The sequence below is a fragment of the Sinocyclocheilus rhinocerous genome, unplaced genomic scaffold (genome assembly GCF_001515625.1).
Source record: "Sinocyclocheilus rhinocerous isolate Xijiao unplaced genomic scaffold, SAMN03320098_v1.1 scaffold487, whole genome shotgun sequence".
Classification (NCBI taxonomy): Eukaryota; Metazoa; Chordata; class Actinopteri; order Cypriniformes; family Cyprinidae; genus Sinocyclocheilus; species Sinocyclocheilus rhinocerous.
In genome coordinates this window covers 321,751-337,278 of record NW_015662061.1, presented here as the reverse complement: position 1 = coordinate 337,278, position 15,528 = coordinate 321,751, and the positions used below count along the sequence as shown (strand labels likewise).

At 37.4% G+C, this 15,528-nt stretch overlaps 2 protein-coding genes across 4 annotated transcripts in view; both read left to right on the top strand.

Annotated features, from left to right (window-relative positions):
- fgd1 (FYVE, RhoGEF and PH domain containing 1) overlaps positions 1–3,916 on the top strand; it is a 16,167-nt gene extending 12,251 nt beyond the window's left edge. Inside the window, exons 12-15 of the mRNA XM_016537282.1 lie at positions 1,109–1,237; positions 1,312–1,470; positions 1,563–1,709; positions 2,627–3,916. Coding sequence (XP_016392768.1) covers positions 1,109–1,237; positions 1,312–1,470; positions 1,563–1,709; positions 2,627–2,896 — 705 coding nt within the window. The 3' untranslated portion in view covers positions 2,897–3,916. The remainder of the gene's footprint in view (positions 1–1,108; positions 1,238–1,311; positions 1,471–1,562; positions 1,710–2,626) is intronic.
- A 4,075-nt stretch (positions 3,917–7,991) lies between these two features.
- The window catches only part of LOC107727418 (transcription factor E3-like), a 17,422-nt gene continuing 9,885 nt past the window's right edge, over positions 7,992–15,528 (top strand). For 2 of the 3 annotated variants that reach the window (XM_016537284.1, XM_016537283.1), the window contains exons 1-4: positions 7,992–8,488; positions 11,649–11,762; positions 13,753–13,981; positions 14,083–14,307. In XM_016537284.1, the coding sequence (XP_016392770.1) occupies positions 8,352–8,488; positions 11,649–11,762; positions 13,753–13,981; positions 14,083–14,307 (705 nt within the window). In that variant the 5' untranslated portion in view covers positions 7,992–8,351. Of the gene's footprint in view, positions 8,489–10,620; positions 10,835–11,648; positions 11,763–13,752; positions 13,982–14,082; positions 14,308–15,528 lie in introns of those variants that run through there. The other variant, XM_016537285.1, reaches the window with a different exon arrangement.

Below are 15,528 nucleotides of genomic sequence, written 5' to 3'. Positions count from 1 at the left end.
AAAGGGGTCATATGATGCTGTTAAAAAGAACATTATTTTGTGTATTTGGTGTAATGAAATGTGTTTATGTGGTTTAAAGTTAAAAAAACACATTATTTTCCACATACTGTACATTATTGTTTCTCCTCTATGCCCCGCCTTTCTGAAACGTGTCGATTTTTACAAAGCTCATCGGTCTGAAAAAGTGAGGTGTGCTGTGATTGGCCAGCTATCCAGTGCGTTGTGATTGGCCGAATACCTCAAGCGTGTGACGGAAATGTTACATCCCTTACCATACTGTGATGCCGTGTCCTGGAGTGATGATACAAAACCAATAAAACCCATTACAAATGATTCATTTGTTGCATCCAGTGGGGACATAATTACTGATTATAATGACTTATACTGTCTTTTTACGTGTTGCGTTGCATCGCGCCGCGTAAACATAAAACCATTTCTGCATTTGTGATCGGAGAAATTACAAACAACAAGCGCTACTCTACAATTGCTCAAAACTCGCGTTTGAATCATCAGTGTCAAATTCTTTAAATATGAAAACGTACTTTGTGTCTGTGAGTCAGAACAGCCGGCATTGTTGTCTACTCTCCCAGGATCAGGAAACAGTCCTCCATAAAATGTGCTGCACACATCTGAATATTTGGGTTGAACTGTTGTGGAACAGTGTTGTAAATACAACTTAACCACTGATTTCTAGTTGTGTCCTCTTTTGGAAGGCCAAACAAAGTATTTTCTCTTTCGCAACGAAACACACAGCGTCTTCACAACATGGCGGCGGCGGCGGCGTCAGCAACAATAAAGTTACGCCTTCTTTCTTTGCGTGAACATTTGGGCGGTGTTATGCAAATCTTCCCACACAGTGATGTAGACATGTGAGGGCGTGTTAAAACGAGGCGTTTTAGGAGGGCGTGGACCAGTCTTAACTTTTATAAAGAATATCTCTTTGGGTTTGAGACTTTAGTCTTTGCAACTTTAGGGATCTTATCTATTCACAAACAGTTTGTAACACTCCAAAGAGAAAGGAAAACTTGAAATCGCATCATATGACCCCTTTAATGATGACTTGCTCTAATGCAATGACATTGTTGAAATGACCGCTCTTTGTTTTCAGAATTGCACAGAGCTTGGAAAGCGAGCGCCCACTCCAATCCGGGAGAAAGAGGTCACGCTGTGCATGAAGTGTCAGGAGCCTTTCAACTCTATTACCAAAAGACGGCATCACTGCAAAGCCTGTGGACATGTATGTTATTTGATGTAACTGTTATTTGACTCAACATGCTCCCGATGGGCTGACGTGGGGCTTCTTGATTTCAGGTGGTGTGTGGAAAGTGTTCAGAATTCCGTGCCCGTCTGTTGTACGATAATAACCGAGCCAACCGCGTGTGTATAGACTGCTACACCACACTAGTGGGAGTGCCACCCTCTCCGGCCAGTCTGAGCAACAGCACACAGAGACGCCGCTCCATTCTAGAGGTTTGATGGCAGATTTAAACTCTTGACATCTGGCAACCCAAAGCATGAAAGCTAGTGGTGGTCTATAATTCTTCTCCTCTGTTTTTCTACAGAAACAGGCCTCAGTGGCAGCTGAGAACAGTGTGTTGTGTAGTTTCCTGCATCATATGGAGAAGGGAAGTGGACGTGGATGGCAGAAGGCCTGGTTTGTCATCCCTGACAGTGAACCACTGGTGCTGTATATCTATGGTGCTCCGCAGGTAAGACGATCAAACGGGGCTGCATCAACTAATCCACAGGTTTATACACCACTCTTATGAAAGTGTGTTTGTTATTGTAAAACATTAATGTGATGTCTTATTTTTTTCTGTATTTTTGACAAGAATTTGAACCATCATGACTTTATGTACACCTGGTATTATCATATTTTTGGGGATTCAGGCTTGCTTGATCTGTCCTGGACAAATTTCAGTCAACCATTCTGTTAAAACAAAGGTTTCAAACTTTGCCCATTCCATGTGGCTTTATAAGAAATGATGCAAGATTAAAGAATTTGCAAAAGCTCAAATATATTCACAACCGTTCAAGAGTTTAAAAAATAAAAAAGTTTTTTTATTCAGCAAGTAAATATTAAATTGTTTAAAAGTGATAGTAAAGACATTTATAATGTTACTAAAGATTTCTATTTCAAATAAACGCTGTTCTTTTGAACAAAAATCTGCATATTAGAATGATTTCTGAAGGATCATGTGACACTGAAGACTGGAGTAATGATGCTGAAAATTCAGCTTTGCATCACAGGAATAAATTACATTTTTAAATGTATTAAAATAGAAAACAGTTATTTATTATATTGCCATTTTGACAGTATTTTTAATCTAATAAATGCAGCCTTGGTGAGTAGAAGAGACTTCTTTCATAAACACTGAAAATCTTACCAACCCCAAACCTTTGAACGGTAGTGCATATGTTTGTCTGACGTCAACATGACATTTGGTCACACATGGTTACAGGAGATGCATTTGACATGCATGTTACTGCCAGAATCATGTGATCAAACAGATGTTAACACTAGGTGTAAACAAGGCCTTAGTGTTCATTCCATGACTAATGCGGTTCACAGTGGTCAGTTAATGGTTGACCAGTGAAGTCAACCTTTCTCTCTCCATACGCACAGGATGTCAAAGCCCAGCGCAGTATTCCCCTCATCGGGTTCGAGGTGTCTCTACCCGAATCAAGTGACCGTCTAGAACGTCGCAATGCCTTCAAAATGAGCCAGAGTCATTTGACCGTTTACTTCAGTGCCGACTGTGAGGAACTGCAGCGACGTTGGATGGAGGTCTTATCGAGAGCCGGCAGGGGTGAGGAGCTGCAGTCAAACGGGCCGATATCCGAGGCCCTCGAGGAAGAAGGGGAGGAGCCAGTACCTACGGGAGAAAGCACATGATTGGCTGAAAATATGATATCATTTTGCACACACAAACTGTACAAATGTGACCACAGCGACAGGATATAATAGACAAAAAACACACACACACGTATACCTTCTCTCTTACACACATCTGTATTAATTGTCAGTTGTAAATTGCATGAAATATCTACAGGTATGTTTCTCTGTGTATTGCTCATCTTGTGTGAGTGACCAGTGTTTGGAACAATCTGACAAAAGTGTGCACACTTCAAAGACGACTTATCAGAGGACACGTGATTAAGTGCATCAGCTCTTTCGGCCGCTAGCAGTTTCTTTGTTAAATCGACTGTTTCTGCCAAATCTCGAGGTGTTGTGAAGTGGTTTCTCGAGCGAGGCTATGGTTTAGCAAAGTGAGATGGTTCTACGGTTTGCTGGCTGTGCGTGAATGTTTGGCCTGGTTTCATGAAATGTTTAGGTGACTTAGAGAGTCTACAGTAAAATACCCTCGTTTACATAACCAGAAGCTGGAAGGAATGACTGATTTTGTTGATTTTAAATCAGCAAAAGTCAGTAGACTATGAATCCTGCCAATATTAATGGCAATAATCCGCTTGGTAAGAGGATCAAATCCTGGATTTCTCATTTCGATTACATGTTAAACATTGGCTATTGCATTAGTAGTGAATTGTGACAGGACTGGCCACATGAACTGTTGTTCAGCTATGCAAGCCTCTGTACATGTGTGGTAATCAGAAACTACTGGAACATAGCAGGAATATTTATTAAGCGGTTTTAACCACTCACAATGATAGAAATATGTGCTTCCTGTTGACTCCACGGTCCTTCAACTCAGAAAACACCAACAAATTTACTCTGCCACCTAGTGGACACTCATCATAGCGCGCGCACATTCTAGGAGTGAATGTCAGGGAACATGTCAAGAAACAAAATTGAAAACTTTATTTTGCATATAAATAAAGTAAATGAATCTTGTTTGAATGACTATTAAGATTTTTGTTTCACTGTGACATGGTTTATTAGTAAAAATCTCATTACTGTAAGGTGAAATAAATTTTATATTATTTAAATTGCAAAATATTTATAAAGTGTAGTATTATATGATGTACTGTCTTTAATTCATGCCGATTTAAATAAAAAACATGTTGCAGTAATGAGAATCTGATAAGAACTATTGAGAAAAACAGGAAAACAAAACATCTTAATTGTATTTAGTATGTCACAATGTAAAAAATAAATAAAACCTTAATGGTGCTTTGGGGGTGAAATGTGTTGAAGCAATAAAAAATAAGGTAATTGTGACTTCTTATCTCACAATTCAGACTTTTTTTTTGCAATTCTTAGTTTATATCTCACAATTCTGACTCATAATTGCAAGATGTAAATTCATAATTCTTTCTGAGAAAAAGGCAGAATTGTGAGATATAGACTCGCAATTGCAAGAAAAAAGTCAGATTTGTGAGACAAAAAGTCGCACATACCTTTTTTTTCATGAAAAAAAAAAAAAAAGAATTGCGAGATGTAAACTCGGAATTTAGAGAAAAAAGTCAGAATTGCGAGATATTAATTCAGATTTTTTTTCTCATAATTGTAAAAAACAAACCGAATTGTGAAATATAAACTCAGAATTGTGAGGAAAAAGAAATCAGAATTATGAAATAAAAGATTTGCCATTACATTTTTAATATTTTTTTATTCCGTGGCAGAATCAGGCTTTCATAGAATGTGACCTGGACATGTTTTTGTGAGATTCACACCTAAGACTGTCCCTTTTGTTCAAACTGTAAGGAAAAACAATTCAGAGGAGGAAAACGTGTGTAATAGGTTTCAATCAAAGGAACTGACAGGGCTCTCCCTACAGGATAAAATAGATTTTATCCAGTTTTTTTGAGTGAGCATGAGTGATTTTATGAATGCAGGGGTGTTGTGGCATTTGATAAGAATGCAGATAATATGAGGATTTTAGGTTATGAGGGTGTGTTTGAATCGGGCTAGTATATATCATTGTGAGCTCAATGATATCCCTGCCTTATTTAGAGGGTTTTTGATAAATATAGTATATATAAATAAAAAAAGGTAAAAGTTTTGATGAGGATATCAAACGTTTTCACCCGTGTTGTATTTGTGTATGAAAAGTGCAAAAGATTAAAGGACAAATTCATTTGTAAATATAACTTATTCCTCTGAGCCCAGTTTTGTGGGTTAGGTATTGTCGATGAGCTTTGGTGTTTGATCTTTGTTATGTGCAGTTTTAAATGGATTTCTGAGCATTGTGGTAAATTCCAGGTCAAGAAAAGCTTAGGTTCTCTCGTTTTACCACTTTTTCCAGAGGTTGATATTCAGTGTTTTAGAAAGAGCTTCTGAGCCTCTTTCGAATGCCAATGTGAACGCCTGGTGACTCACTGAGAACTGCTTGAACTTTTTTGTGTTTGATATTGCTTTAATCTCGCTCTTTGTTGTCAAAGACATCGCTGGAGTAAGTAGAGGTGAATCAGTCGGTGTGTTTCCAGCCTGTCTGCGGTTTCCTTCCTCAAGAGGTTTTTGGACTGTTGATGGCAGTGCATGGCTTTGGGACAGGGCTGCGTGTGTTCAGTTCATTATGTTTATGACTTGTACTGGTCATTCCCAGATCCTCAGTTGAGCCTGCCCGTCACTCACGCTTACACACACATTCATCTTCCTGCTTCTCTCAGTATTATTGTTCTTGATATCCTGCCTTACTGATATTTTGCAACCTTGTGCTTATCTACACATTGTTTTTTGCCAAAGTATACTGCAGAAAATGTGTATTAGAAATTGAAGTGTTTGTCACATATTTTGTTTCTTTACCTTTCTTTTTTTGTTTAATGCTAATATTTATTTATTTTATTTTTTTACTCCTTGAGGTACTTGTAGTAAACTTTGCAATGAACCAAAAGATGAACACTACCAAAATACAAAGGAAAAACGCTATTTGTTAACATTTGGGAGAATTTAAGTTATTGTTTCTGTGTGCTCGAAGTATGTTTTAGTCCCACAATAATTGGAAGTCAATGCATGAAATTTGATTTTTAATATTTTAGTTTCTATTCTTCATCGCTTAGTCCACAAAATGTATTTGTAAACTATTTTTTAAGGGATTTATTTCTCTTGAAATCTCACAAAAACTACATTATTCAAAGAAGATGCAGATGAAATACACTGTAGTTAATTTTAGCAAAGATATCTGAACAATCGTGCATTTTTAAGCAAAACTATCTGAGCAAAGTGTCATATACAGAAACAGGTGCTATTTTATTGTTTGATTAAGGGAACAGCTTTGTGTTTATAAATATATGATATAATGGGATCAGGAATTCAGTTTTCCTGCATACTTACATGAACAGGCTATAAAATGAGAGTTTCTAGTCTTTAATATGGAGGAAGAACACAATGGTACTTTAAGGATTATTCTGTGTGGTAAGAATCATTTGGGAGAAACCATTACATCTCTGTGGTGCAGAACAGAGAATTAAATTACATTGTATATATTGTATATGCTCAGATCTGCATACCGATGATGATGTAATCTGTTCCTACACCTGGATTTTTGACTTGAGTGTTCTAATCTTGTTCATTTTTATAACCTAGTTCTATTGCGCCAAACCATTTTGCCATGAGGATGATTACTTTGTTACGCACCAAACTTTTAAACCCTGTTCATTGTAAACCAGGGTTTGGTCAAGCGGTTTTTTATATGGAATCTAAAGAGAGAAATGTTGAGGCATGGACAGCTGTTTTGCTCATAGATGTTAATGATTACCTTTCTAGAGATGATCTGCCATTCCTTCTCCTCTGCTCTCTGGCATCATCACAGCATGCCAAACCCGAGGTAGTGGAATGAGCGCCTCCTGACCTGTTTCTGTCATTTTTTGCCGACTCTTCATGTGACGTACGTCTGCAACAAATCAACAGAGGGGGATTTGTAAAACATTGCCAGATAGCCCTATCTTCTCAAGGACAGTTCACATGTGTCATTGTGCTCAGAAACACTCTCAGACAACCAAGAAATGGCTGCATTACGAGCTTTGATTTGTTTGTTTTTTCAAGCCTATTAGCCGAACCATCACACTATATGGCACAAGTATACATGCTATTGTTTTCCCTCATGAAACCTGGTTTATTGTACACATAATGGGTATTACTGTTATTTCAAGTACTATTATAATTATTATTGTTGATTAAATTAGTGGCAGGCCACTGGGTACCATTGTATGTTAATATCCCAATGAAATCTGTGCGAGATCATGAAAATGTTTATGAAATAAAGTAATAAAAGAACAAAAAGAGTGTCTCATTCATTTCTTTTATGCAAATAATGTGATACAGAAGCTTGTACATTTAAATATCTTACCAGAGCTCATGTATGTTTACATATATAGTTCGCATATTTATATATAATATGTGTTTCTTTCTTTCTTGTTTATTTTAATTGGTTAGTAAAAGGACATGCTTAATTTTCAGAAGATGCTGATCCTATTTACTTCCCATTATGCTGTGGGTCAAAATTCTGATTCCGATTCTGTAAAAAATGATAACATTATCTGTCTTTTATAATATAGTTCCAATTTATACTGTTCATTTTAAAAAGGAGATACACACATTCGTGCTTTAAACTAGCCGTAGTTTATCAAACGTTATAGGTCTCAAAAACAGATGGGATTACAGGATCTAATGTTTTTTTTGTTTGTTTGTTTGTTTGTTTTTTTAGGTGTACCCTATTCGTGAAATGTAGCAAAAACACATACCTATGCCTAGGCTATAATAAGTTTAAATGAAATAAATATTTTGTCTATTTTATATAGGCTACGCAAATAAGATGCCATACTATATACTCAATTAAATCACAGAGTATTCATTAAATCGTAAAAAAAATAAAATTATTATTCTTTTCAGTCTAATATCACAGACGTTCATCATCCAAAACTAAGGGATGACGAAATAGTTTGTAATATTATATCAAAGGCTGACCTAACGTTTGAAGTAAACAAATATTCTATCGGTCGTCTATTGGCTGATCGCAGTGAAGCCCCGCCCATTCTGCAAAGCTATTGGACCGCTCGTCTGTCTGTCCACACTCGGCTGATCATGGAGCGTCACTGTGGGGTTTTCCAGTCAGATTTACGCGGAGAAGAGAGCGATATAACTGTTTGCACAGCAGCCAGACTCTGATAGAGGAACGAAGGACTTTAAACTTCTAAGACTTTATTTTCAATCAAGCTCTAGTGCAGACTGATAAAGAAAGCACTGATACGGGAATCTGAGGAAACGCGTGCAGTAAACATCTAGCTAGCGGTCGGGTAACGTTAGTACGACGGTCCTCTGTTTTAACCTCTTCAGAAAACAACTGGTTTGATATTGTTTGTGAACTTTAGCTCTTTAGCTTTATTATTATTCTCGGTTACTCGAGCTCGTTTGTTTTGCTGTTTGTAAATACCATCTTACACCTGGAGAAATGTCCAGCCTGCCTTCCGTCAGACCCGAGATGGGTAGACCGGAAGTGGTGTTACCTGGGCAACAGGCGCCGCTCGAGCGTCCTCAGACCGTCTACGTCATATTAGACTCCTCCGCCGAATCTGTCAATCTCATCAGGTGAGTGCAAGAGCATCACATAAACTCTCTAGTTTTAATGACTAACTCAAACAGCAAAGTGATTGTTTGTTGTTTTGCCTCTACATGCATGAATCCTGCAGACTGTAATTCACTAGATCATAGGCGAAATTGATTAATTTTTTTGTTGAACATCTTAAGGCTACTTTAGAGATGTGAAAATATTGACAGCTGGAAGATAAACTCAATTTAGATGCTTTATAAGCAAATCGGTGTATCTGGATGCTTTGGATTAGAGGTTGTTCAACTCTTTGTTGCATCAACATCTTGCATTCACTGCAGTGCTGATAGTTAGGTTTTATGGTGTAGATTCAGAATCAGACTGTTCCTTTGGTGTCGCATTTTTTAGGGTTACGCAGTTTATTTTTGTGTATAACTTGACTGTACTCAAAGGAATGTATGCAATTATTCATAGGTTATTTCACATTCAAATGATTGAAATATTAGGATTATTATGCACAGTAACCAAAAGCAGATTTTGGACATTGCAAATATTGTTTTTGTGCAAAATGCAAGTCTCTAAATAGTGTGTGCAGGAGGAAGAAGCCATTGGCACATGACAGTCTTTTTATGCGTGAGAATTCAAATGCACTCTTGACTCTGTTGCACTTTCAAACCATAATGGGGACAAAAGTTGCAAAAGTAATCACATACATGAAGCCAAAAATACAATACATTATTGAAAGCTAAAGAAAATGAATTCGTTTTTTGAGGCTCCCTGAAATGCCCTAATGTGGGAATTTTCAGAATATTTAAAATGTTCAGAATATTAAAAGAACCATCTCCTTAAATTCACTAAACCAACCATCAAAGCCATTTTACCGGCTTCAAACTTTAAAACTAACCTCTCTCCCTTCCACCCTGCCAAAAAAAATCCTCTGGAATGCCTGTCTGTGTTACTCCAACCCACAAGCGCCGTTAAACCGGAGGCTTTGTTTTCAGATTTCACGGGATATGACTCAGCAAATCTACCCACCCATTTTCCCTGTTTCTTTTTACCTATATCCCTGTTTTTGCTCTCCTTCCTCTGAAGTTCTTGCTTGCATTGACTGAATGCTTGCTGAGCACACGCTATTTTGCTCCTTTTGTACCCTAAAAGCATGTGTTTTTAATTTGCTATCCTCAGAAAAAAAGACATGAATTCTGATTTTTCTCTCTATAGCCCAATTACCATAAAAGTTTACCTTTTTATGGTTTACATAGCCCTTGTTGCATAATGTGCTTTCAGAGTTCAGGATTCTTTGTCACATTATCACACTGGTGGTAGTTGTGTTCAGTACAGTAAGAGTTAAGTAAAGTATTACAACAAGAGATTATATTAGTGATGATACAATAAATACCTTAGATTAAAAGTTTTTGAAAGTGTAGTCTGTTTCTCCGTTTACAGTTAGCAATTATATAAAACTGAGTGAAATAGATTGAAAATACATACATCCATTCTTATCTACAATATTATAATATTGCACAAACTTGTATTGTATTGTAAGGGTAAGCCAAATAAATATATGAAATGAATAAAAAATAGAGAAGAATAGAAAGGAAATCAATTTATGTTGATAAAGAATTGATGGAGTGACTCCCTCTGGCGGTGACTACTGATATTGGGCTTTTCCATTTCTCTATTTTTAGTAAAGCTGTGATTTTGTTAGGGGCAGCCCGCAGTAGACAAACTTGGAAAACACAGATTATTTAAGTTTAGGGAAGGTTTTCTTGTATTTGAACCAATTTCGTTGAAATTGTGGTATTTAGCGAAAGTTCCGCAGCCTGAAAGGCGTCTCTAGAGAGGCCGGGTTGCGAATACATGCCGTACTACGATGAAGGCTTGGCTCATGAATATTAATTAGCCCTCCCTAGACAGCCAAGCTGGTTGGCTCAAAGACAGGCGTGGCGAGTGGGCGCTAGTCAACTGGCCAATTAACGAATAGCAAGGGTTCGGGCAATGAATATTAATATGGAATTCTGACTGACAGCTCCAGGAAGGTTACCAGGCAACGTCGAAATGAGGCTTTTAATATACATGAGCTAAGCCTTCATCGTAGTAGGATTCGTAATTTCACCGGAGGATTAGAGGAGCTTCGCGCGCGCGGAGTGGCACAAACATGGCCACCTAGTGAAACCAAAACACTAGCGAAACGGCGATGCCCTGCGCGTAAAATCTCGCCCGTAGATTGGGCAAATCAGCGTGACAGCGTCGTATCAGTCCTGGATTCGGATGCAGACCATGAGACGAAGGGGTTTACAAACCGGATTTACCGGAATGCTTTCGTTTGATAACGTTTGATCTGATTACATCACTTGGATTATTCCACTATCCAGAAGAGGCTTTAGGTATGTGATCTAGAAATGCATTTAGAGCTCTCTGTGGATGCAGTTTCATACTTTATGCTCAGAGGTGATGGTGTTGTTGATGTTTTTGTCACCTTTCTGTTATAGTAGCATATTGGTAAGACTGGATATGTCTCAAACCCTTGTGATCTGCCTACATAGACATCACTTTTTGGGATCAGTGCCAAAAATTTTGCATAGATGAGAAGCTGACTAGTTTTGGGGCATTTATGCTCTTTAAGGTTTTGATGGCCAAGAATGCTGTCTATATAGGCACACTTAGATGCTGTCTAGGTAGGTTTATGAGCAAGTGTACACAAGTCTATTAGGGAATGCATATATATATATATATATATATATATATATATATATATAGCATACTGTATATGTATATACATGCCCTTTATATATATAATATACATATTTATTTGTGTGTGCATTTGTTTGTATACACACACTATACATATATATATATATACACACACACACACACACACACACACACACACACGAATTTAAGATTTGCATATTTTAAGTGTATGATGATACCATCAAAACTTTGGTTTGGTTCTATTAAATGATAGATATTGCTGTATTCTGTGTAATTTATATGTGCATGGTTTTTCCCGCCATCAAAGCCTGTGATGTATTAAACAGTACTGGGAATGAGGAACTGTGGTTAGTCACTGGCAGACTTCATTAATTCCAGGATTTTACGTTACACCCCTCCTGTTCACCGTCTCTGCATCAACATGTCAGATTCTAGGAGATGTTTGTGGACTGACAGTAATTGACGTAGCTGTTCTTCCTTTCTCAGTGTTGAAACCCTTCTTCCTGAGTCTGGGATCGTGGCAGATATTGAGGTAGAAGGTGTTTTCTCCACCGATTCGGACACTTTCTATGAGCTGAAGAGTCAACCCATCACCCTGAGGTGAGTCCGGTAACGGCGATTATATAAGCACACTTCCTGTTTTTTTCTGTACTCTCACCTACACATAGATTGTGGCCGCATACCAGTTATGCTTATGAGAGAACCGCAATTGTATCTGATTTACTTCCTACATACTCTGTGTTAGATGCCTAGAAGTTTTTGATCATATTTTGCTGCATACCTGTGATTGATTTGGTGTACATACGGTATAATCAGCTTTACTCCGTGGGAGTTTTCCGGCAGTTACTGTGCTTCTAAATTGTTAAGATCTTTTACATTCTTCTTGTTTTTTGTATTCATTACATTGCTCATTTTATTTGAAATTAAACACTTTTTTGTGCCCATTTGTGTGAGTGCCCCATGTTTTTTCTACGATGAGGCTGGTCAGGGCATGCTGTCCTGAAGGTGTTTAGACGGGGCGTTGGGTTTCTGTTGACAGAACTTCCCAGTGTCTGTTTCCAGTGACTTCCCAGTGATTCAGCACAAATCTAAACACCCTGATCTATCATAATACCTCTTTCCACTGCTCTTCTTAGGAAAAAAAAAATATTGATTATGGAGTAATATGTTTAGGATAGTGGTTTGAGTACTCTGAAGAGTTTGCAGAATTAGTGTTTCAAAGTTCACACGCTGCTGTCTCCCACAGTCTCTCAGCTTTATCTGACAGGATGATCTGCATGACATAGTATTCTTTGGATTTGCTTTTTGCAAACAGTGTGTATGAGGCAACATGGTTTTCCATTCACTCTGGGACTTCCCAGAATGACTCATCAGAAAAAAAACAAGTCGTGTGAAGGGAATGTGAAGGCCGTATTGTTGGAAATGCAAGACTGTACAGAGAGATTTGATTTATTTTGCTCTGTAGTTGTTATGTAAGTAGTGTTCATTGATAGCACAGCTTGATAATGTCACAAAGGACATATTCTGTTTGTATTATTCACATTCTTAAGTCTTTTAGGATAAAAGTGTATGCTAAATGGATAAAATGTTGATGGTTGTATATATTTTAAAAACGGTTGTTAAAGTCACTGTGAACAGGCTTGCTGCAACCAACTTTTTGTTTCCATAATAGGACATATTTTTCAAGTGAAAGTGAAAGTCAGTTAGAAAAATATGTGGGACAACTTTATTTTCCCCGTCAGTTGATTGGATTGTGAGACGTGGCCATTTGACATGATTGGACGAGAGAATTGAAAAAGATGTGAGCAAACATGGAAAGTAGTTTCAGAGGTGATGTTTATATATTTTTTAAAAAGTGTTTTTATTTATTTATAGTTTCAAAAGTTTTATTCATATTTTATTCATATATTCATTAATTAATTTTTATTTTATTCTTTTTTTATATTTAATTTATTTTGATGAAATATTATGAGAACAAACGTTTTGTTTCTTTGGAATAACGTGCACTGATGAAAATTATACCAGGAATATGTATTAAGAAAGTAAATGCATCAGTCTTGATTTCATACTGACAACATAAAATAGCATTTGCACTGCATTTAACATCCACAATGTGATGTATTTCCAAGTGAAACACAACATTCTGCTGGAATAATGTAGAGCAGGATTTGATTATATTCATTAGGATATAAATGGATTGTAAAAAACTAGGGAGTCATATTATTGGTTAACTATATTTTCCCAGTTTGCCTCAGGCAGAAAAAGTCATTACATTTGGATATTTTTCTTCGAAAGAGCATGCAAAACAAGACCTTATAAATAAGAACTTTACTATTTTTAATCAATAGTTTTTGGTTTTATGAGAAATGCAGTTTTGGAGTTTGACATATGACAAATAAAATGTCATGATATGTTGAATAAGAGATCATTATTTTTGACCGTCTTGTGTTTTAAGTTGCTGTTCTCATGCTGTCTCGGTGGTGAACTCTCAGCCCTGTGTTTCAGAAATAGCATGTGGTAATATGATTACAGCACGGGGTGTAGCGTGGTACTCTAAGCTGATTTACATTCTCATCGTCTGTCCTCGTAGTGGCTCTGTGACCCCTGCTGACCCCGTGACCCCAGCCGGCTCCGTGATGACGTCACGCGTGTTGATGAGGCAGGAGCTGATGCGACAGCAGGCTCAGGATCAGGAGAGACGGGAGGCCCAGAAACAGGCCTCCAGCGCTCAGCAGCGGCCCACTGACGCCACCCCTGCCATCTCCGTCGCATCCGCCCTGCCGGCCACACCGACCCAGGTGCCTGTGGAAGTGCTGAAGGTATGACCCTATGGAAAACCTATAAAAATGAATGTGAAATATGATGATTTGGGTGTTGAAATACTGTTTACAACATGAGTTGTCCTGTGTTTGAATCCCAGGTTCAAACTCACTTGGAAAACCCAACAAAGTACCACATCCAACAAGCTCAGAGGCAGCAAGTGAAGCAATACCTCTCTCACACCCTTGGCAATAAAATAGCCAATCAGACGCTGGCGATATCGCCCTTGCCCCAGCCCACCTCCGCCCCTGAGTTGGCCCCTGCCGCCAGTAGCACTCCCAGCAGCCCGCTGGCTGTGCTCAGCCTGGGATCAAACAAAGAAGAGGTATGAACTGAACCCAGATCAGATGTTTTGGTTTTAGCATTTATGTAGCCAAGAATGTGGTTAGCAAAGATGATGGTTTTGAAGCAAAGCCCTTATGTCTTAAAAGTGATCAGGAATGTTTTTTTTTTTTACTTGTGTTCATCAAGCATGCATTAAATTGATCAAAATTGACAGTAAAGTCCTTTACAGTGTGACAAAAGATTTCCATTTCAAGTAAATGCTGCTGACTTGAACTTTATATTCATTAAAGAATCCTGAAAGAAACGTATTACAGTTTCCACAAAAATATAAAAGCATGTTTTCAACACTGATAATAAAAATGTTTCTTGAGCAGCAAATCAGCAAATTAGACTGATTTCTGAAGGATCATGTGACACTGAAGACTGGACTAATGATGCTGAAAATTCAGCTTTGCATCATAGGAATAAATTACATTTTAAAATACATTTAAATTTTAATTTGTAATAATATTTCACAATATTATTGTTTTTACTGTATTTTTAAATGTTCATTCAAAACATAAAAAAGTCTTACCAACCGATCTTACTGTTCAAACTTTTAAGCAGTAGTGTATATGAATAAAATCATACTTAACCCATTTACTTTCTATATAAATGTCCTCTTATCTGTATTTTTGATCAAACAAATAGAGCTTTGGTGAGCTTAAGACACTTCTTTGAAAAACATAAAAACCCCAAACATTTGAATGGTAGTGTATCTTGTTTCAATCTCCACATTATGTAATTTTAACAGTACTGCATCATGGCAATAAAGTTATAAAAAATTTAAAGATAAGAGTCCTTGAGCCAATGCCATAACAAAAGATGACCCATTTACACAATGACGGCATAATGTTATCTTCTGTGCTCTGATCGACTTTCACATAGGGCTGGCTCGATACCACTTTTTCAGAACCGATCCCGATCCGATACCAGAAATTCTGAGTATCGGCCGATACCGATCCGATACCAGCGCAGTTTTTTTTTAAATCAGTGAAGAATTTCTATACCTCAGTGTGTTGACCTGATCATCACTCTTTTGTGCGTAAAACACAATCTACCACATATAGACAACTTCATTGTAAAGAAAAACAACAAATGAATAAATATATAATCATAATCTATGACAAAAATACTACTATAAACTAGGTTAAAGGATAATTCAGTAGCAAAAGTTACCCTAGAAAAATCACGAGTGCACAATAATTTTATAAAATCTAAA